Below are 22,889 nucleotides of genomic sequence, written 5' to 3' on the forward strand. Positions count from 1 at the left end.
TGTCTATCGTGTTCTCAGATCGTGCCACTGTTGTATTTTGTGTGAAAGGCAATAATATTTAAGGCGTACAATAGTTACATGATCATGAATTTGTGCTAATGCTTATTGAAATTATAATTTAAAATGGGTAGCAGAAAAGAGAGTTTGAAGAAATCGCTGGGGATATCGGAGTACCCATGGAGCTCAGGTACAGTAGTGATCACAATAAAAACAAGTGTAGGTACCTTCATTGGCATTGATCAACAAATCCAGAATGGTAATTTAGATTTTGAACAAATAATTGTGTGTTATTCATATAATTGTATTGCATAAACAATATTTTTTTATTATCAGTGGAATATGTTGATCTTGTTGTATTTGCTATGAAATTGTTTGTGTACAGAGTACCTTTGCGATGTTGTTTGAGTAACTACGTTGTAGGTAGCTACTCATGTACAGCCTTGTTAACAAAGCTATCTATATCCACGAAATGTTGTATAATTGTATATTAATAAAATTTTGTACCAATATTTTTATCAAAATGTGGGTAAGGGAATAAAAAGATTAAAATCTGGTCTCTGTTGCTATGTGGAAAAAAATGGTTTTAGTAATGAGAGCTAGTTATATAAGTACCTTTTCTCTTGAAGTAGACAAGTAGGGTGTTAAGAAAAAGTGTGTTTTCTTTTGTTGTTAATCCAGCAGAAGTACCCACTTTTTAATTTGATATTAATATTTTTGGTTTCTTTAATAATTCACTTCTCTATTGAAAAGTTAATTAAAATATTGAATAAAAGATGGTCTAAAAAAGTATTGTAAATTTTAATCACAAAAGCCAAAAAAACAACAGAATAAAAGCTTTCAAAAAGGAAGCCTTCCTATATTTTTATGTAGTACCTACACTTTTTTTTTTAATTCTAGATGAAGAGGACAGCAGTGCCTTACAGCCGGTGCAGGTAGTGAGGAGGCAATCAGATGAGCCCCGGCCCAGTGTTGCTGATATGCCAGGAACAAGCGCTGCTAGTGGTAAGTATTATACTTGCCTTAACTAAATAATTATTATGCATGTTCAATAACTCTAATGGTGGGGATTTAAAGTAAAAAGCAAATTGATTTTGCTAAACAGGAAAGAAGTTACTTGTAATGAATTTTTGATATTTCACAGTAACAGCCATTAATAACTTAGTGGAATATGTTCTAATTTTTTTAATGAAAAAGCTGCATCAAAATTGGCTTATTATTTATTTAAGAGCTCTGATATTGCAGACATATAAATCCCTACCCTACTTCAAACTTTTATTACCTATCAGTTTTAGTGGAGCATAAAAATTTGAGTTTGCTGTTATAAAGTATTAATTTAACCAGTACAGGTACCATTAATCTTAAAATAAAAAATACTGTAAGGTTGTTCATACTAAAAGAGAGTTTGGTTTGTATTATTAACAGTAGTCCAAAGACATTGTGTATTAAAGATTTGCACAGCCTTGTGCACAAAGAACCTTATTCAAGATTATTTTCGTAGACCTAATTATTTGTTATTTATTTTTGACTAATTGAATTATTTGTTATTAATTTTGTATCATTTATTGTTCCATTTATAGTTAAAGTATATCATCTTATATAAGTAACACAGTGATTACTAACTCCTCATCTTTTTTTGTTTCATTTATTTCCTAGCTATTCTGTTCAGAATCTTATATAAAAGATTTTCTTGAACTCTGATATGATGAATGGATTGTGTTCATTGGTTGTTTGATTGATCATCTCTAGATGATACGTGGTGGAGAGAGCAGAGTGCAAGCCAGCCTGAGCATGCGACCGGTGGGTATTCACTAATTTAGCTTACTTTTCCATAAATAATAATATTTTATGTAGAGCCCATAGTAGACTTCAAATACATCATTTACTAACAATGTTTGTGATAATATAGCTTTCATGCAACTTTCATGTTTAATCTTTTATTCGTAGGTTCACAACAAGCGCCTTCTTCGCCTGCAACCGTAAGGAAGCAGCAGGCTAAGATGGACAGAGCTCTGTTCTGGTCAATCATCAATAACACTCCAAGACCTTCCAATACTCCAGTCACACGGTAATAATGAGTTTAAGTATATAAAAGTTATTTAAAGTGATCTACAATGCACTAGCAGAGTTTAATTTAGATAAGTAATGAGATTGTTTTATTTCCTTAAAAAAGTAACAAGGTCACTAACAACATAAACAATAGTGTCTTTAAAACAACTGTTTAATATGAATTTTCATGTGCAATTTTAAAAGTCAAGGATGGTTTTAAGTGGTTGGTGAACTTGGGCCTTTGTGAAAACTATTTGAGTGTTTTGTTGAAAGGCCCAGGCTGTGCGAAGTGCCTCTAACGATGCTATCCCCGCCGTCGGGGCCGCCGCGGTCGGAAGCCCGGGAGTCGCGCCGCAGCGACCGGCCGAGCACGTCTGCGACAGACATACGCCGCATCCTCGCATTCAAGAAGCTCACGAGAAGCTTGCACAACCTCACGTACAAGGGTCCTTCTAACACGCATCCTGCTACGAGGCGTTAGTATTTTTATTACTTCTATATTTATATAGAACTAGCTTCTGCCAGCGGTTTCACTCGCATCCCGTGGGAACTACTTCCCGTACCGGGATAAAAAGTAGCCTATAACCTTCCTTTATAAATGGGCTATCTAACACTGAAAGAAATTTTCAAATCGGACCAGTAGTTCCTGAGATTAGCGCGTTCAAACAAACAAACTCTTCAGCTTTATAATATTAGTATAAATAATATAAGCGACAACTTACCGGTTGTATTGGAGCCCTACGCGAACTTAGTACCAAACTATTGCATACGACGAATTGACGCCACATCGACGAGTACGATGGTTGTTGAATGAACGAACTAAATGTACTGTATAAATTCAAATTATCAATACCAGAAAAGCTCTTCAAATCATTTGAGACTGCCAAAACAACAAAGACCTCCTTTACAGTGCCGAATTTCGATCTTATTGTATGTTATTGTCTTACGAAGACTTTCTTAAGGCTCATACATGTCATTGGTTTATAGTCCAAAATAAGGTATTACAACATGAACTACTGTTAGTCATCATGGTAAATTAACCCCAGGTTTGGCCGTGAGCGTGGGATCGTCCCGCAGTCCGTTATTCACGCCGTCACTGTCGACGGACGCGGCTTCCAGCCCCAGGTCCCGGGCGACCTCTAGCAGATCGCAGCTCCCACGCAGCTCAATAAGATACCCCCATAGAAGTATGTGTTCTTTGTTTAAATAATATAGCTGTTAAATTGGCTTGGTTTGATCTGATTGCTTGAATAAAAACAGAAGAATTTTGGGCTCTTATGTGTAATTTTGGGATCTATATGGAAATATTGACATGTAAAAGCGTTTTACTTGGTTTCGTTAACGAATTTTTTGTTGCATTTTAACATTAGGTACTACCTCTATATAAAAATTGTGGTCCTTACTTTTGCGGTAACTCTATTGTATCATAATTAAGACGAAAATTTAATGTGTGCTATAACAGGCAATTTTATGTTAATCATTCAATAATATCTTAAGACCCATCAAATGATCATATGTCACGATCAACCATCACACATACAAGGCATACAGGCTCAAAGATATCTCGATAGATTACGCATACCACATGGGCATACTCCCGGAGGAGGCTGTATCAGGTCGCTGCCGGGCGCCGCGGCCCGGCGTCCGGTCCGACATCGACACCAGCCCGCCGGCATCTGAGCCCCATCACTACGTCAATGTCGACCAGTCTGATGATGGTGAGTCCTTATTGTATGAAGCGACAGCTCGTTACCCAGCCTTCCTCCTGGACATACTCCCGGAGGAGGCAACTGTATAGCCGTCTACACACTCGCGCGCGAACCGCGCGCGAAGGCGCGAAACACCCGCGTAACATGAGTGTAGATCCGATTCGCATATTCTTCGCGGCTTCGCGGCTCGTTCGCGCTGTGTTCCCCGAAAATTGTCGGTTTTTTGTCCCGCGACAAAGCGCTCGCAGGCGCGAAGCGCGACGTGAACGCGACAAGACTATACATTCGCGCCTCGGGCAGCTCAGTCGCTCAGTAGCAATTGACACGGATGGTTGTGTTTTAGTTTTTTTTTAGGTATATGCTACGATTTTGCTTGCAAAATGAGTAACGTGTGGAGCAATGAATTAGAACTAACATTTATAGAATGTTTTCGTGCTGAGCCGGTATTATGGGACATTAATTTGAAAGATTATAAAAATAAACTGAAAACCCATGATGCTTGGATGCGGATAAGTACGGTGATGGAAATACCAATTGATGAATTGAAAAAGAAAAAAGGTTCTCTCATGTCAAGCTATAGGAGCTACAAGGGAAAAGTTAAGAAGTCCGTTCAATCGGGAGCTGGTGCCGATGAGATATATCAGCCCATTTGGTTCGCTTATGAAGCAATGGATGCTTTTTTGGGAGATACTCTAAAGTGTAAAAAAAGTATGAATACGGTTAGTAGATAACTTTATTTTTTAATAGTTAGGTACTTAAATATTACTTAAATATTTTGTGAATTCGTTTCTTATTTCTGTGGCGTTATTTGCTGATCGCCGAGGTACTCTTCTCAAGTTACGAAAAGCGGATGTATTTTCTTGATCTGTCCTCCATGATCCAGGTTGTATAAGTACTCCATCATCATCAAACATATCAATAGATCCGGGTGGTGTATAGATATGTAAAGAAGTAGAACTTCGTCTCAAGAAGTTATGTAGTAGTATACAAGTATATGTTATAAGGCGAGCCTTTTGTGGTTGTAATGGGATTGGTTTCTAAACACTCTAAATCTGGCCGCCAATATACCAAAAGTATTTTCTACCACTACCCGAGCTGAAGATAATCTTTGTTGAATTCACGTTTTGCAGATCCTATGTTGTGCTGATCAGGATAGGGCTTCATTAAATGTTCTGACAGTGCAAAGGCTCCATCCCCCAAAAAAACGTAGGGCACATCAATGTTCGAACCTGGTAATGGATGCGGTGGTGGTAAATTTAAGCTGTTTGTACACATCTTGTTCCATAAAATACTATTTGTAAAAACTCCACCGTCACTTATTCTGCCTTGGCAACCAATGTCAGCAAACATGAAATTGTATTGACTATCAACTAATGCTAGTAATACTATACTGTAGGTTCTTTTATAATTATAGTATACAGAACCAGAATTGAATGGACAGTCGAGAACAATATGTTTGCCGTCAATAGATCCAACCGCTCGAGGAAACTTCCTTGCAAATCCTCTTTCAATACGCAGCCACTCTTCTGGACAAGATGGTATCTGCAAAAAACATAACATATATAAAACCTTCATGTAAAAAACAGTATTTAAGTGCCTAAATGTATGTGTGTTTTTTTAGGAACGTGGAATAAAGGAGCCTAAAGAAGTAAATCTCGAAGCTATTAAAGAGAATGTTGAAGAAATGAATGAAAATCGAAGTCAGTCTATTAACACCCAAAAAGACAGTGACCAGACAATCCACCGACGCAAAATCTCTTCAGAAGTGGTTGACGCAGGAAATGTCGTTAAAGACGCTCTTATCACCTTCAAATCCACGCTAAAAAGGAACCCATTACAGCCTATTCAGCAAGACGATGATTGCGATTTATACGGAAAACTATTAGCAAATAAGTTGCGAAAATTATCTGAAAAGAATAGATTGAAGTTGATGCACGACATTGATGGGATGTATTTACAATACCAATTTGATGACCCTTTAGTGATGACTCCATCGCCACCTCATTTTTATGAACCAAGAACAGGCACATCATCATCTACGCATTCAGAGCCTCCATTTCATTACGGGCAGGCGAATCAAAATACTTATTACCAAAATAGACAAGTAATATCAGCCCCACCTTCTAATATCATTATTCAATCGAACCGGCTAATTCGTACACCAGATTATCCTGTCCTTCATTTACCAGAGAACCAAGATGCAAACACATCTGATCATAATAATGATATAGTTCAGACAGCTTTTGACTTAAGTTAAATACCTACTGAAATTACCGAATTTTGTTTTTATTGTCTATTGAATTTTGTTATTATATTTGGTTGATTTTGCAAAGTTATATTCTAGATTCTAAGTAGTTCTGTATATGCATAATAAAAGTATTAAATTGATGTCCTTACTTTTATTTCATCCTCTAACACTTCACATAGGGCATGGCAAACTTCGGGTATAATTTTTGATATTATTTGTGGTGAAACTTTGAACAAAAAATGAAGGCTTTCAAAGTCATCTCCTGTTGCTAAGTATCTCAGTGTTATAGCGAGACGTATCTGGGCAGGAATAGCTTTTCGTAATTGGGTGTCTTGTTTTGAAATTCGTGTTGAAATTTGACTAAGCAAATATTCAAAATCATTTAATGACATCCGGGAAAACTTTTTGAATTCATCTGTAGGTTCTGCAACTAGTTCATTCAACTGCTCCTCCATGGTTGCACTGTAACAAAATACAAAGTTATCAAGTATCAGATCCCACATCACAAGATATGTTACAGCGGCGTATTACATTTTAACTGTTATTAAAACTGTAATATAGCTAAAAGTGAATATATATTTATTTCACCCATCTTGTACTACGTACTTACTATATCCTAAACTCTATGAGAAAGCATAATAAATTGGTACTTACCTGGTTCTGTTTCGGTGAATGGTGGTAATCCACCATCTCCGTTTTCTTTGCTTCTTTTGAATTGTTTGTTTTTTCTTTATGGCGTAACTATAAATTGCTAAAGCGCAAAGTAGCCCCGCAGCTGCTGTAGTGGTTTCACTGTCCATACCGACTACAAATAAACTATATTGATTAAATGCTTGGCGTGCATACGCGTCAAGTGCGCGAACTATACTGAGAGCCCGGCGCGAACCTCTGCCAGTGTGGACAGTTGGCAGTTCTTGCTCCAATTCGCGCCGCGATTCGCGTCGCGATTGGCGCCGTGATTCGCGCGCGAGTGTGTAGATGGCTTATCAGGTCGCTGTCGGGCGCCGCGGCCCGGCGTCAGGTCCGACATCGACACCAGCCCGCCGGCGCCTGAGCCACATCACTACGTCAATGTCGACCAGTCTGATGATGGTGAGTCCTTCTATATTGTATCAAGCTTATACTGTTGCACCTGATCTCTCAGGTCGTGTAGGATTGACGTCCCATCGGGCTATGAGAGTAAAGGAATAGGGAGTGCACCTGTGTAGTCTGCGCAAGTGCTTCTGCACTAGGTTTAATACGTCCTGTGCAGCTGACTGATCTCCTTATAATATGATTGAACAGCTACCGTGGCCGAAACTGTGTGCGTTCGCGCAGCGGAATGTTGTTGAATTTAAAGATTTTAATTATGCAGATAATTAGTGTAAGACGTCCTATAATTGTGTATGGTAAATAAAAATTTGTGTATGCAGCCATTGTGGAGAAATTCACCAAAAACAGATTCCGCTGGGCGAACGTTGGCGAACGTTGTCCTGGCGGAACTTTTTTTAATCCATAGACTTTAGAAGAAAAGAGATGTGTCCGAAAATTAGTGTGTATTTGTGTATAATTGATTATGTATGAATGAAATCAGTGCATGCATAAACTTCGGAGAAATTCAAGTTTCCGCTACGCGAACGTTTGGCCATTAGCTAGTTTTCATATAAAGCGCTTACATAGAGAGCTGTAGATTTTTACATACGTTGTTTTGAATTTGTTTATATTTGTTTAAAAAACAGATTTAGAAAAAGTCTTAGGGTTTAAAAGATAAAAATATAAACGTAAAATACACTAATTAGGTCTTAGTTCTTAAAGTATGCAGTTTGGGGTCTAGATTTTCACGTTTACACAAACCTTGTAAGTGTCTCCAACATGTTGCCAAGTATCAATGATGTTCCGTTAGTAATTAAAAAGTTATAGGATATTTTACCATGAACAGATCACTGTTTACAAAGCAGTCGAATATCACGACGTTCTAAAGGAATTGCATGGTAAAATGTATGCCAATAATTAGTTTAATCATTCAACTATTCACTTGCAAAATTTCATGTCATTAAATTCAGTAATTAAAGAAAGACAATTATAATACTGACAGAGCATCGAAAACCTACATAATCCGACCAAGTTCGGATAGCTACAAAAAAGCGGCCGTGCCATATGTCTTAGAAACGTTCTTAACTTGGAAGGTTAATATAATTATTAATATGGTACAGTTGCGTACACAAGCGTTAGGAAAAAATAAAACAATTGCATTTCTTGAATGAAAAATATGTTTTTAATAATAACGCCACTATCTACGACATTTTAGTTAAAATACGTAACGTTTATTAACATTATTTTTAATCACGTAGTTAAGTAATTTATGTAAGTAATGATAATAAAAATATTTTTGTACACGGATATTTAAATAGAGATGTACTTGTTAATTGAAGATTTATTTTTATCGTAGATAGTGGCATTATTAAAAAAAAAATATTTTTCAATCAAGAAATACAATTGTTTTATTTTTTCCTAACGCTTGTGTACGCAACTGTACCATATAAATAAATACTAACCTTCCAAGTTAGAACGTTTCTTAGACATATGGCGCGGTCGCTTTTTAGTAGCTAACCGAACTTGGTCGGATTATGTAGGTTTTCGATGCTCCGTCAGTATTATAATTGTCTTTCTTTAATTACTGACTTTAATGGCATGAAATTTTGCAAGTGAATAGTTGAATGATTAAACTAATTATTGGCATACATTTTACCATGCAATTCCTTTAGAACGTCGTGATATTCGACTGCTTTATAAACAGTGATCTATTCATGATAAAATATCCTATAACTTTTTAATTACTAACGGAACATCATTGATACTTGGCAACATGTTGGAGACACTTACAAGGTTTGTGTAAACGTGAAAATCTAGACCCCAAACTGCATACTTTAAGAAATAAGACCTAATAAGTGTATTTTACGTTTATATTTTTATCTTTTAAACCCTACGACTTTTTCTAAATCTGTTTTTAAACAAATATAAACAAATTCAAAACAACGTATGTAAAAATCTACAGCTCTCTATGTAAGCGCTTTATATGAAAACTAGCTAATGGCCAAACGTTCGCGTAGCGGAAACTTGAATTTCTCCGAAGTTTATGCATGCACTGATTTCATTCATGCATAATCAATTATACACAAATACACACTAATTTTTGGACACATCTTCTAAAGTCTATGGATTAAAGTTCCGCCAGGACAACGTTCGCCAACGTTCGCCCAGCGGAATCTGTTTTGGTGAATTTCTCCACAATGGCTGCATACACAAATTTTTATTTACCATACACAATTATAGGACGTCATACACTAATTATCTGCATAATTAAAATCTTTAAATTCAACAACATTCCGCTGCGCGAACGCACACGCCGAAACTAGCTTTATTATTAAGCTGTTTGCACTGACGTCCGTAAGGAACTTCACAACTTCGCTAAAATATTTTTCTATTGTTTTTATCTCAATTGGCACGGTCTCACCACTTCGCATTACAGTTAATATTAATTTCGTGGTAAGTGAAAAAATGGCTTTATTTATTGTTAAAATAATTTGGTGTTTGTAGATGTGGAAGCAGTGTCGGAAACACCCGCTACAGCTGAGCAGAATGATGACAATAACGCCGAGGAAGAACATGCTGAGAGTAAGCTATATATATCCTTATTATCTATTTATTTATTGAATATTTAACATTATGGAAGACATTACACTTATTCAGCGGGGCCCAGTAGGGCCAAGGCCTGCCGGGGCTGCGGGTTGTTCGAAAGAGATACCGCGGCCCTGGTACATAAAAGGCCTACGACGGAACACGACGGTTTTTAGTCAGTAAGAGTCTGACACTCCCTCACCGCTGCTAACCCACAGCGGGAGGGGTCATTTGATGATTTTTGACGTAATTCTCTATTTAAGAGCCCCCGCAGACCACAGACTTTTTATCGGCCGATAGTTTGGTCGGGCTCTTAATCAGTACGCAGATGTAAGCAAGTGCGCACACTATGACGATTTGGTATCGGCCGATAAAAAAGTTTGATGGGCTTCCCGATTCCATTCAAACTAAACTGTCGGCAAACTATCGGCCGACCGTATAATCAGTATTGGCTGCCTACCACACGCGCACATATGACGATTTTTTAGTCGGCCGACTAAGCCGATAGTTCAGTTCGCTCCGAGCTTTAACAGCGAATGGTCGATCGCGCGTGTTTTGTAGCTAAGCTAGTTATGCTCATTCGATAAAAGGCGATTTTTTTTTTCGGATAATCGAGTAATTTGGAATGCATAGTGTAAAATTTTCCATTTCATAATTTATCACTAAAGATAGGATGCACCCAATACTCTCGGGCTCTCTTTTTAATTTTCCTATCCCGGTGTATGAGAGCAATAATAACATTTCTATGCAATGTTTTATTAATTTTCATTGTGCGGTGCGACCACTCTTTCACCAGTTGGTTAGAAACTAGCAAATAGTCGGCAGACTGTTGGATAGTTTGCGCACTCATCACCGACTAAACTATTTAGTTGGCTCGGTGTGCGTACTAGCAGGCCAACCCGACTAAACTATCGGCCGATAAAAAATCTGTGGTCTGCGGGGGCTCTTAAACACATGTTAAATAATCAATATAAACAATTACAGCGCTTTCACACGGGTGGATTTTTGTCGCGCGTACCAAACAGTTTTAAACGTTGTCTTTTGCACCAGTAGGCAATTCTCAATTACTTGCTACCAACCGTACGGACCGAGGGATGTCGTTCTGAAAATCTGCTAGTGTGAAATTGCTGTTATATGTACATAATGTCAATTACTTAGTTCTGTAACCCTTATCAAAATTCATTTATTTATTTATTGCAATATGTATACACATATGCATCCTTATCCTAGTTATACATTACCCTGTTAGGGCGCAGCAAATTAACTTAGAACTAAATGATTGAGTATTTTCACAACACATGTGTTGTATCACATTACTTATATTGTACAAGTTTTACTTACTACTAGCCGTTTTTCCGCGGTTTCCCCCGCGTCCCGTGGGAGCTACTGCCCGCACCGGGATAAAATATAGCCTATGTTACTCGCAGATAATATAGCTTTCTAATGGTGAAAGAATCTTTAAAATCGGTCCAGTAGTTTTTGAGTTTATCCATTACAACCAAACAAACAAAGTTTTCCTCTTTATAATATTAGTATAGATTTACATAGGACAAAATAATACTGTTTAATTATTAACTAGAGTTGCAACCGCGTGTAACACAATACACATTTCAGCGCCAACACACGACGCTTCAGCGGGCGCCATCTCGTTGGAAGAAGAGATAGTGGAAGTGGACGCCCCGGACGAACCAGACACCGCGCCCACTGTGGACGTCGAGTCGGATGCACCGGAGCCGCATATCAGCAATGAGAATAACGCCGTACGTATGCAATACTAGCTTGATACCCCCTTGGATACTGATGAAACCACTAACTATAAAAAGATAAAAAGTAGCCTATAATTGAGTAATGAGCGCATCCGGCCGTGCTCTCGCTGTGGTGGCATATTGGGCTGACATAGTGTAGTCTCAATATATGACATGTCATCGACAAGAAAGAAGAAGAATTGAGTAAAGCCAGTTATATAGTAGGCCTAATCCTCTATTGTATTATGTGCAGTTAAATTTTAACTCTTATGACGTATCTTTTATCCATTGTCCCAGCTACCATTCGTGTATTTTTTTTCTAAAAGTATATAAGTCCTATTTTTAGAGCGTTTCTATAGCCACAGTAATTGGTACATTTGTATCTTTGCAGGCGGCCACAACTTCTGATGAGAATGCTGAGTCAGCTCAGCCACAATCGCCCTTCCATGGCATTAAAAGGAAAAGAGAGAGTAAGTTCACTTAGGAAAACCGTATAATTATTGACATAAGTTTATCATTTTATTTACATTTTATAGCATGTCCATGTAAAAATTAAATATGTCTTACTTACTTTTCTTTTATTTCAGCAAATGAAGAAAATGCAGAGCCCTACTCTGTCCAAGAGTTTAACCAAGTGAGTGTTTCATATAGATTGGAGCTTTTGTCAATCATTAATCTTATTATTATCGAGTGGGCTGCAGAATTAATCGCCTAGCAAGTCCTGGTGTCAGAGTTTTCTGAAATCTAGTCCTCTATTCTTATTGTAAACATTCAATTATGAGTATAATCATATAGTCAGTAGGTAATTTTGCGCAAGCCAGTTTGTGGGGACACTTGTGTGTGTGTGTGTGGTAGACGCCTTACGGCCAGTTTCTTCATCAAAAGTTAAAGTTATGGCTAAAGTAATGTCTAAAGTAAAAGTAATGGTTAAATTCAATTTTTCTATTAGTTTTGCTGTCACTTTAGCCTTGAAAAAACGAATTTGACCGTTACTTTTACTTTAGACATTACTTTGACTTTTACTTTTGATGAAGAAACTGGCCGTTAGTGACACTAGTGCTCTTGCAGAGTTTACTCCGTCTGCTGGAGTGCCCGGTGTGCCTGGAGTGGATGGAGCCGCCCATCTCGCAGTGCCGCCGCGGCCACCTCGTGTGCAGCCGCTGCCGCATGCGCCTCGCCTCCTGCCCCGTCTGTCGGACCACCTTCTCGTCGGTGCGGAATAGAGCTATGGAGGGGGTATGTACAGTTTCGTTTCTATGTGCACCTCGAACCTTTTAATTCTAGTGACAACACATAAAATATATAGGGTACTTTAGATGATAGGGAATCATTAATTAATAGAATTTGCTAATCTACTTTTTTTGCTAGTTATCAAAATTGTCTCTACTAACCCAATATCTTTCCTACCTTCCCTCAGATCATTGTTTCTTACATAATCCATTGTTAAATACGTATACGGTAAGCTGGGTACTCACTTAGCAGTGTAGCACGTAAAGTATTAGATACGGTATTAAGTGAGTACGTAAGCACGAGCCCGCTGCAAGCCGCTCGCGCGTGGAGCACTGTAAGCTCGCAGTGACCCGCCGAGTGGCGGTTTCACTGCGAACACAAAGGCGGCTCGCAGTGTGCTCGTGAGGACCGTGGACGAGCCGTACCCACTTGCAGGTTGATACCGTATCTGATACGTTACGTGCTACACTTCTAAGTGAGTACCCAGCTTTATATCCTCAATTTTGTTACATGCTACACAATTAGGGGGTGTAACCTTTTCTTATAAGCACGTTCTTTTTGTATGGCCACTGATCTAGAAACTTCTTAATGATATGAAATGTCAGGTGGCGGAGATGTTGCGTTACCCGTGCCGGCACGGGTGCGGGCGCGAGGTGCGGCTGCGGCGGCGCGCGCCGCACGAGGCGTCGTGCGGCGCGCGGCGCTACCACTGCCCCGCGCCGCCCTGCGCCAGGCACCCACCGCTGCCACATCACGATCTCGCTCACCACTTCCAGGTAACACCACCATTTTAGAAACAGTCAGGAATAACTGTGTGAAGTTGCAGTTGGGTGGTATGTCCCTCCTAATCCGCGTGAACCATGGCACGACGAACGAATTTACCAATACTTCATTACAGTTTGTGCACACAATATCAACTTATAGGCTCAATGAGTGATCATAACCACGCTTACAGTTGATTTCTTATAGGTAGATGTAACTCATATACAGTATGCCATATCTATCGTCTAGCTTCGGCTTTCGCTGAAAATCAGCGCTGAGGCTTTGTCCCGTATAGGGTCTGAGAATTATGCTGAGCGAGAGCCGTTTCACGTGGGTGTGATGCAATTTCCCGTTATACTTCGTTTATTTTCAGTTTTTGCTATATTTTCTTGGCTTGTGTTTAAACACCACCCAAAAAAGTACCTATTTTACTACCAAAAAAAATCTAAACGGTTACCAAAATGGATAAATGGTCACCAAATAACGTTTCCAAAAATATTATTAGGTAAAACCATTTTTTCGTATTATTGACTACTAAAAAAATATATGGACGCCTTTAAAATACACTTTAGACCAAATATTATATATTATCACTACTTAGATGTTACCAATTATGTAATACCATGACTCCTAATTTGGTCATTTTTGTTAGACTAAAAAAGCTAACGATCGCTAGAATATTTCCCAAATACCAATTAATATACAGGGGTTCCCAAACGTACGTCGCTTATTTATTGTTATACGAATTTGTGTGTAACTCAGTAGTAAAATGTAAGCACGCAACATGCAGCAAGCATGGCTTCTGTCACGGCTCCGGCGCTGCGGGGCTCCGGCGGTCCCATGCGAGCTTATAGTCGCAGATGGTTTTCACGCTCACCACCGCAGCTTCGGCTTGCTGGCCTCAGCCGCGGCGGCGAGCCTTAAAACTACCTGCGCCTCAGCTCGCAGGCCGCCTCGCCCCTCCGCGCCTACGCGGTTTTGAATTGCACTCTAGGGGTAGGGCAGACAAGACAACGTGGAGTCGGTTTTGCAGCGATTCGTTTTCGTCACTAACTTTGATTTTGGTAGTAATATTAATCTTTTAGTTGGATAGAATTTGGTGACCATAAATCCATTTTGGGAACCAAAAATAATGTTTGTGCGAGATTTGTGATTTTTCTGATGTTATTTTATTTTTTTTGTATCATAATATTATATACTTTAGTGCCCTTTTAATAAAGTCAATTTATTTTTTTTGGAGTTGTTTATTTTATTTGGTGCTTCAGCTTAGAGTCTTAAAAATATTTTTGGTGATCGCCTAAATTATACCCTATTTGCTTTGACAATTTTTTTGTATATTTTGTATGTATAATTTCTTCCTTTCTTTCATATCAACTGACTTGCACCAAGACGCATTCAAACCCTTATTCCACTCTACATCTCACCATCTCTTTTACATCAATTTCAGTGCAAGCACCTCCCGATCCTGAAGATCGGCAGGAAGCACAAGTTCTCGATGAAGGTGAACTCGGAGCAGCACGACACGTGGCTCATCATGGCGCTGGACGAGTTCTTCCATCTGCGCGTTGACGTCGACATCCGCACGTGGGGTGTCATTGTGTATGTCGCTTATATTGGGCCCAAGCGCAAGGCGAAGCATTATACTTATGAGGTGAGTTTTATATAATTTCGGAGTTTTGGTTGCTAAGCTACTTTGTGTACTGAGTGTTTAGCTACTTTTGAACTTGTTTGTGTATGTGAATTGAATTCTGGCTGTTTCAGTGTTTGTGAGCATTCACTCACTTATAAAGAAACAGGTTGTTTACCTGTTTCAACTTACCTGTTTCTTTATAAGTGAGTGAATAGGATTATATTGAAATATTATACTTGCACTGATCGGTACCTACCCGTACAGGTTTGTCTGTACCGGAAACCTGTTTCTTTATGTAAGAACCCTTATTTAGGATCTGCATGTGTAGAGTACTTTTGGAGTTCACGGTGCATAATAATTGTTTATGGAAAGCAACACTTTTTTTAAAATTCATTGTTGCTGTAATACCAATTTAAATCTAGAAATACAAATTTGTTTTGTTACGCCAGGTCACAGTGGAAGGGCACCACAACTCAAGGAGTCTGAAGTACGCGCGAGCCACTCACAGCGACCTTGAGAGTCCGTCCTTGAACGTGAGTCGTCAGGACTGCTTCCACCTGACCTTGGACCAGGCGCTCAACTTCCTTCGCTTCAAGAACAGGCACTGCGAGCCCGACAAGTTCTTGGACTTCGATGTCGAAATTGGCAAATGTCAAAGCGCCAACTCTCAGGAATCGAAAGATGACTCCGATTCTTAAACTGTATGAAGAAAATATAGATCTACTTTCGTGCAATCGCGCAGAGTTATAAACGCTGTGATTACGGCGGAATATGCATGTTCTCGAATGTATTTGTATGAAGCAGCCGCGCTGTTTAAGTGAACTGCTCAACAAAGTGAAACTTGTGTAAAAACGGTGAATCTGCACCTATCGCATTCTATTTAAAACTCATTATACTTTGTTGTTTATTACAAGGATTCAGCAAGGTGTCAGTAGTTAAACTCTCTGATTAAATGTTGTCGTTACGAGGAAGACCTTACAGTTGTCTTTTCACAGTATCTTCTTATCTCAAGAGGTCCAAAAAAATATGTATTGTGTTTCTTCGCAGTAGGGGACTAACAAAGGGAAGGGATCAAATCATGAAGCTTGTAAATCTTGCCCCGGGCCCCTGAAGGTCCTAGTCCGCCACTGTTCGTTGGAAATAGCTCATTGCTCGGCTTGGATTTAAATTCTATATCAGACGTGCTCTTATTGGAACCTAGTGATAATGCCCTACGTATACAACGCCTAGTAAATATTTAGATCTTATTCGTGTAGTCGTAGAACTCTGTGTTGGTATTTATACGGTTCTATCAGATAATATTAGCCATGTTAGGGTTGCCAGACTTTTACTATTTAGCCGGTCAGTTTTGGCTTTTTACACCTTTGTCCGGCTAAACTTTCTTAGACTTTCGAATTTATGTTATGATGAGGAGAATAATAACAATGCACACTGTCCATGACAAAATCTTCCTATGTAAAAACTATAAGTTTCAAAATTCATCCGCCTTTCTGAATATTTTTTACCTGGCAACCATAGCCATGTAAGAGTAGGTTTATACTAACTTCAGCTCCGAGTTCTATTTGATAATAAATAAATCATTGTTGTAAGGCATTTCCATGTTATGTTTTGATCTATACATTTAATACTATACGTTCAAACTTAATTTATAAGGGACTACTCACACTTATTCAGCTTATGTCAATAGAAAACAACCATTTTATATGGAGATGCGTACGCATCCATTCGCTTTCCGCGTTTATTTGAGAAGCTGACGGTCTTCGCAGCGTATTCCGTACGTAGTAGATAGAAGCATTTTAGCGGAGATAACACTTACGCCGAAGTACGCCGATGATAGAAGTAAAACTGTATAAGTGTGACCAAAATCGTTCAGCGAAATGTGAATAGAGCTGAATAAGTGTGCGTAGTCCCTAAATCGTTAGTGTAAGTTGTAATATTAATTTAGTGTTCTTCATAAAATATTTAAAAAATAAAGCCAAGAAATATTTTTTGCTATTTTTATTTATTTTAGATCTCTAAAAAGACATCCTTACGGCTATATACAGATGATATCACGATTTCATGAATTATTTACAATGTAAAGTTTTTACACTATTATTAAATACCCTACTTATGTAGTTTTGCAATAAAATTATTTCATTAAGTGATTTAAAAGCGATAGGAAAACATAACAATGATGTGTAACAGTTTGTTAGTAGTGTCCTTGTAGGGGCGAGGTTGATGTTCAAATGTTTAGATATGTTGTGTTCACGCCACGAGTTGCTTGGAGGCGATTGTTTGTCTCGCGTACTCTGTGTCCACGAGGCCTCGGCAGACTAGTGAGAACTCTTGCACCGTCTCCAGCAACCGTCGCTTACTGCTCTTCTCTCTGATAACAAAAACAAATGGGTTTGAATAAATCTTGACAATTTCAAATGTAAAGTCGTATAAGCATTTTAGTGTTGGTCAAACTGCGCCAAAGGGCGCTGTGAGACCGTCTTCCACATAGTTTTTTTCTGTAGCTGTTCACATTAAGGCGCGTACGCACGTACGAACACGAATATAGCGAACACAAACACCAGACCCGAACATTTGGTTCGTACGTATGGACGGCATATTCGAACACGAACGCAAACATAGTTCGAGTCGAGTTCGCGAACAACAGTCGTGAACTCTATCTTAGTAGCCATGACGGCGCCGTTGGAAGTGGTCGATTGTGAAGTTATTAAAGCGCTTCGAACACCGTCCATACAGAACACACTACAAGGATCGCCGCGAACATGTTTGACGAACAGAGTGTTCGATGTTCGATAGTGGTACGCACGTGCGAACCAAGTTGTTGCATATCATGTAACGCAACAAATTTGTTCGTACGTGCGTACGCGGCTTTATATCTATGTTCTCTTAAACCCCCGAAACTACTGAACCGATTTGAAAAAACTGCCGGAAAGCTAGACTGTCCCCGAGTAACATTGGATATATTGTCAGATAGATACATATACCTGCTTTATTAGGTAGATACGCCAATTTTTTCACTTTTGATTTTAGATGTAATCAAAGAATAATATAATCATGATCAGACAACCTTAGTCTGATTGAGACAAGAAGTAAAAATGCTACGTACTTAACAACAGCCTGTATGAACTTGTGCTTATGAGGGTCGGTGGCATGCGGCGTGGGGAAGCCCGGCGCCGCCAGCGCCGCGCGCAGCCAGCCCGCCAGCTCCGCGTCCCGCCACGACGCGCGGTTCAGGGATAGTAGGAGCTCTGCTAGTGGTTCGATCTGGTTGCGGGGGGTTGCTCCTCCTGTATAAGTAGTTTCGTGTTAATGTTGGTATCACTCATATATCTTTAATGCGCATGGTGTGTTTCCCGGCACAAAAATGTAGATTCAGAATATTTTAAATCCGATTTGGCAAGCACAAAAAAAGTACCAGGAGAGGCACATAAGTGCCCGCCTGATTTTACGCCTTTCCAGGCAAAAGGCTTACTCCGAAATATTAAATCCTGACTTAACATTGAGGGACGTTTCAGTCGTAAAGCAGCTTCAAGACTGATATTGGAGTAGAAGTTATGTGGTGCATAGTTACCGATGCAGGAGAGTGCGGCGGCAGTGAGCGCGGGGGCTCGTGGCTGCAGACACAGCGCCGACAGCCAGCCGCATGCTGATACACAATATGTGGTGCATAGTTACCGATGCAGGAGAGTGCGGCGGCAGTGAGCGCGGGGGCTCGTGGCTGCAGACACAGCGCCGACAGCCAGCCGCATGCTGATACACAATATGTGGTGCATAGTTACCGATGCAGGAGAGTGCGGCGGCAGTGAGCGCGGGGGCTCGTGGCTGCAGACACAGCGCCGACAGCCAGCCGCATGCTGATACACAATATGTGGTGCATAGTTACCGATGCAGGAGAGTGCGGCGGCAGTGAGCGCGGGGGCTCGTGGCTGCAGACACAGCGCCGACAGCCAGCCGCATGCTGATACACAATATGTGGTGCATAGTTACCGATGCAGGAGAGTGCGGCGGCAGTGAGCGCGGGGGCTCGTGGCTGCAGACACAGCGGCCGCTGCGCCGCCAGCGCCGACAGCCAGCCGCATGCTGCACGAGAACCGCCCACCTCCCACATGCGGACGCAGCCGCATGCTGACATACATATACATTAAACAATGAATAATAATAGTTAAATTTAGGAGTTAAATTTTAAAACTTTTGGTCAGAAAAAAAAACAAACTAGTTGGCAAATAAACTTAGGAAATACTTGAGATTGTGAGATTTGATGGAGTCAGCAATTTCAACCAAATTGCGGTCTGAAGTGAATATAAACACAGCTATTATGTCGACAACTGCTATGTATTTTATAATTTAAGTTTCGTCAACAATAGAGTTATAAATAAAAATTGTAAATAACAAGTGTGATTGAAGCCCTGCGGTTCAAACACTGAAATGAAATCTGCTAAGGAAGTAGTGGGCCGTAAAACTGCAGGAAATCATTTGATCAAAACAAACAATCACCTAATTCGACTAAATCGGGCAGCAGATCCTCCAACCAGTCGACAAACTGGGGTTTCTTCTTAGTGACGGCCTGCAGTAGTGTGAAGAGTCCCTCGGTAAGGTCGGACCGGGCGGAAGGGATGGTAAATCCTCAAAAAAGTATTTATTATGATAAAAAAACTCACCTAATTCGACTAAATCTGGCAACAGATCTTCCAACCAGTCGACAAACTGGGGTTTCTTCTTAGTGACGGCCTGCAGTAGTGTGAAGAGTCCCTCAGTAAGGTCTGGCCGGGCGGAGGGATCGGGGGCCAGAGCCCGTACGCTGGCGGACACGCTCGCTTGAAGAAGAGCGCGGGCGTCTGACCACTCGCTGCCTAGAGCTAGTACCAACTGCGCAGGTAATAAAACAAACTAAATATTGATTGATCGTAACGTAAGCGTTCAAAAATGTATGATGAAGTGGGAGATTCAGTTGCACAAAAAAAAAATGTTTATTTCATTTGATAAAATTATAGTGCAATTAAAAAAAAGGGTATTGTTCAAAATTATTCAAATTCATATTGAGTCCTAAAATATGACAGCATATTCACTGTCAGAATCAATGAAGTCTAATTCAAATATGGCTGCTCGTTTTTAACATTTATTACCAAAATATACAATTCTGCTTTGAGTTCCTATTTAAAACGGGAGAACGTAAATATTTTAGTACATTCAAAAAAATATATCAACAAGACATAAAATTGAAGTGACTTACCAGTTTAACGACATCAAGTCCTGAAGCGCAAGGATATGTGTTGAAACCGGCTACGATCAGCTGAGCGATGTCCGACACTAGCGGCATGCAGTCGTCGATCAGAGACGACACTGTCTGTCTCAGTATGTAGAACATTGGCTGTGGGAAAATTAGACAACGTCAGAAATTAGTTGTATCAAAATTTTGATTTTTACAGGAATTTGAGACCTTCATAAGTGAAGATCGATGACTGGCAGGAACGTATCCGTACCATTATCTATAAAGCGGCCAAAAATCACGTTTGTTTTATGGGAGCTCCATTTAATGCCATTCTAGCGGTAACATTTATGACAATATAACCCGCTTATCGGTGGTAACGCGGGCGCGATAGTTGTGAAGAGCGCGGGACTTGCTGTCGCCGGACCCTGCTGAGCCCTGGGTAACACTCACCTCCACTAGTGCAGGATCGTTAGCATAAGGCGGTAGCGCGGGTGCTATAGTGCGGAACAGCGCGGCGGCCAGCACCGACTGCGGCGCCAGCGCGGCCAGCAGTGCGGCGCAACACTCCGCCGCGCCAGCCGCGCGGGACTTGCTGTCGCCGGACCCTGCTGAGCCCTGCAACACACGGCTTTGTTCACTTACACTGTGCACTGCAAAGCACGCACAAAGCGCAACGGCCAAAATTGTATGAAGATATGCCTAGAACGTGCGATGTGCCATTAGAAAGTATTTTTTACGTAAATCAACTTTTATTAAAGCAAAAAGTCCCAAATCGTTGTGCGAGTCGAGAAAGATATGGGTCGTATAAATTTAGATTGCGAGATTTAAACACGAGATTGCGAGCTTCTTAATTAAATTTTAAAGAGATAAAAATATGAGTAAAGTGCACCTGTGTAGCCAGGTCGTCTCTGAGCGAGTGTGCGAGAGGTCTTAGTAAAGGGCCGGCCGCATCAGGCTCGGCCGCCGCTAGCGCCGCGCCCGCCGCCGCGACGAGCTGGCGCCGCACCCACGCGTCAGACCGACCCGCGCTGCTCTCGAATGTCTGGTAATATACACAGTTAATTTGACTTGGATGGCAAATATATCACAGTGCAAGTATAAAAAATAAGGGTTTACATAGGCTAGTAAACATGGAAAGTATATAGGAGAGTTTCAAGGGAGTACATATGGCGGTACACAAAAGAGTACATGAGGTGATTATATAGAGGTATTAAATAATGGAGTACATACGAGAGTTTATAAGGGGAGTAGGTACATAGGGGAGATTATGGGGATAGTACATAGTACATAGGGCAGTATGGCAATGTAATCTGCGCCCATAGTTCATCGTAAATCTGCATTTTTCCAGATAAATACTGCAGTCCTAGCACTAAGGAATGAGTTTTTTCACCCTGCTTTCTAAAAATGAAATTTGTATTTTCAGCAGTTTGGATATAAAATTATTTATTCTTATCATTTTAGGAGTTGAAAAATGTTTGCTCATCAACACCTACCTGAGCGGCCTGCACAATATCAGGCGCTAACGCGGCAGCCGGGGCACTACAGTCGGCCGCTAGCTTGCGCAGCGCCAGCGCCGCGGCGGGCGGGCAGCGCGGTAACGCGGCGCCGGCTGCGCGCACGCAGGCGCGGCCCAGCTCGCGGGCCTCGCTCACTGAGCTCACCCAGGACGCGTAGCCACCTGGTAGATGAAATTACTGTATTGTTAAACACTGTCTTATCACAAAAGTAATAGGGTATTACATGCATTTTTGAAATATATCTTAAATAAATTCTTTAGTCTTAATATATCTCTAAAAAATTAAAAATATTTTTTTTTCTCACGTTATGTACGAATATAAATTAATTGTTTTATCATAATTTCAAATTTCGCGCGTATTTCGCGAAAACGCGGCACACAACGGACGCCATGATTGTTTTTTGGTCATGACGTCATTACGTTAGTAAACAAACTACAGCTGTCAGTAATACATATTTTGATATGTATTGAAAATTTTAATAATGAGTAATTATGCTCCGTATCGTTGGTGTGTTGTTTCTGAATGTGAGAACACTAGTGTAAAAACACCAGACAAATTATGGATTCAAGTACCAGTGGATATAAATATGAGAAACACTTGGTTAAAAGTTGTTTACTACCGTAATGACGTCATTAGCATGGCGGCGACATTTCGTAGTGTTCAAAGACAGATAAAAAACCTAAAAACTTTAAACTGCAATAAAAAATATATTTATGTACCTTACGAAGTGAAACTAACATTTCCCGATTGCTTTTCCTATAAACAATCATTGTAATACACTTTTAATTTTTTTCTCATCTAGACTAAAATACCCTATTGAATTAATAAATATCACGACACCTTCATACACGATCGGTTAGCCCATGGTAATGGTTAATTATTAGACTGTTGCACGACAGCCGCCAAGCATGCTCATCACACAAATGTTGACGGTACCGGGAATTGAACCCGAGACTACCAGTGTGGCAATCCGGCACGCATGAATATCATGACACAATGATAGCACTTTAGAAGGTGGTTTATTTCAATTTATTTCATCCATCATCATCCTCCGAGCCTTTTCCCAACTATGTTGGGGTCGGCTTCCAGTCTAACCGGATTTAGCTGAGTACCAGTGCTTTACAATAAGCAACTGCCTA

General features: G+C 40.1%; 4 protein-coding genes across 6 annotated transcripts in view; 2 read left to right on the plus strand and 2 right to left on the minus strand.

The window, feature by feature from the left end:
* On the plus strand, positions 1–6,143 carry LOC110373513 (uncharacterized). 3 transcript variants are annotated; one of them, XM_064034532.1, is made up of 8 exons: positions 1–187; positions 898–1,002; positions 1,747–1,797; positions 1,945–2,065; positions 2,320–2,522; positions 3,093–3,233; positions 3,618–4,474; positions 5,377–6,143. In XM_064034532.1, the coding sequence occupies exons 1-7, from the start codon at positions 124–126 to the stop codon at positions 3,842–3,844; spliced, it is 912 nt and encodes a 303-aa protein (XP_063890602.1). In that variant the 5' UTR covers positions 1–123; the 3' UTR covers positions 3,845–4,474; positions 5,377–6,143. The 3 variants fall into 3 exon arrangements, with proteins under 3 accessions (XP_063890602.1, XP_063890603.1, XP_049692901.2); XM_064034533.1 differs by lacking the exon at positions 1,747–1,797; XM_049836944.2 differs by lacking the exons at positions 1–187; positions 898–1,002; positions 1,747–1,797; ... (1 more) ...; positions 2,320–2,522; positions 3,093–3,233 and having other exon boundaries at positions 3,840–4,474.
* Positions 4,471–6,986, minus strand: LOC126053820 (uncharacterized). The gene is made up of 3 exons (XM_049836906.2): positions 6,658–6,986; positions 6,153–6,465; positions 4,471–5,297 (listed from the first exon to the last, which is right to left on the minus strand). Exons 1-3 carry the CDS (start codon positions 6,801–6,803, stop codon positions 4,842–4,844), a joined length of 915 nt encoding a protein of 304 aa, XP_049692863.2. The 5' UTR covers positions 6,804–6,986; the 3' UTR covers positions 4,471–4,841.
* Positions 6,833–17,014, plus strand: LOC110384163 (E3 ubiquitin-protein ligase SIAH1A). Its single transcript, XM_064034306.1, has 10 exons — positions 6,833–6,851; positions 6,982–7,095; positions 9,580–9,657; positions 11,275–11,420; positions 11,797–11,875; positions 11,993–12,039; positions 12,474–12,641; positions 13,241–13,411; positions 14,845–15,048; positions 15,477–17,014. Exons 1-10 carry the CDS (start codon positions 6,833–6,835, stop codon positions 15,723–15,725), a joined length of 1,275 nt encoding a protein of 424 aa, XP_063890376.1. The 3' UTR covers positions 15,726–17,014.
* The window catches only part of Cdm (cadmus), a 14,445-nt gene continuing 8,566 nt past the window's right edge, over positions 17,011–22,889 (minus strand). The window contains exons 10-17 of the mRNA XM_049847309.2: positions 21,727–21,911; positions 21,123–21,275; positions 20,684–20,848; positions 20,255–20,392; positions 19,683–19,890; positions 19,012–19,149; positions 18,131–18,311; positions 17,011–17,395 (exon numbers count right to left, since the gene is read on the minus strand). Of these exons, the coding sequence (XP_049703266.2) occupies positions 17,275–17,395; positions 18,131–18,311; positions 19,012–19,149; positions 19,683–19,890; positions 20,255–20,392; positions 20,684–20,848; positions 21,123–21,275; positions 21,727–21,911 (1,289 nt within the window). The 3' untranslated portion in view covers positions 17,011–17,274. The remainder of the gene's footprint in view (positions 17,396–18,130; positions 18,312–19,011; positions 19,150–19,682; positions 19,891–20,254; positions 20,393–20,683; positions 20,849–21,122; positions 21,276–21,726; positions 21,912–22,889) is intronic.

This window comes from Helicoverpa armigera, chromosome 4 (assembly GCF_030705265.1).
Source record: "Helicoverpa armigera isolate CAAS_96S chromosome 4, ASM3070526v1, whole genome shotgun sequence".
In the NCBI taxonomy this organism is placed as follows: Eukaryota; Metazoa; Arthropoda; class Insecta; order Lepidoptera; family Noctuidae; genus Helicoverpa; species Helicoverpa armigera.

Bases quoted from the DNA above. Each gene is read 5' to 3' on its own strand.
- LOC110373513 (XM_049836944.2), top strand. From the start codon at position 4,136: ATGAGTAACGTGTGGAGCAATGAATTAGAACTAACATTTATAGAATGT. The intron at 4,475-5,376 runs GTTAGTAGATAA...GTGTTTTTTTAG, and splicing joins GTAAAAAAAGTATGAATACG to GAACGTGGAATAAAGGAGCC.
- LOC126053820 (XM_049836906.2), bottom strand. From the start codon at position 6,803: ATGGACAGTGAAACCACTACAGCAGCTGCGGGGCTACTTTGCGCTTTA. The intron at 6,466-6,657 runs GTAAGTACCAAT...ATTTTGTTACAG, and splicing joins ATTCACCGAAACAGAACCAG to TGCAACCATGGAGGAGCAGT. The intron at 5,298-6,152 runs GTAAGGACATCA...TGTTTTTTGCAG, and splicing joins TGTTAGAGGATGAAATAAAA to ATACCATCTTGTCCAGAAGA.
- LOC110384163 (XM_064034306.1), top strand. The intron at 12,040-12,473 runs GTGAGTGTTTCA...GTGCTCTTGCAG, and splicing joins CTGTCCAAGAGTTTAACCAA to AGTTTACTCCGTCTGCTGGA. The intron at 15,049-15,476 runs GTGAGTTTTATA...TTGTTACGCCAG, and splicing joins CGAAGCATTATACTTATGAG to GTCACAGTGGAAGGGCACCA.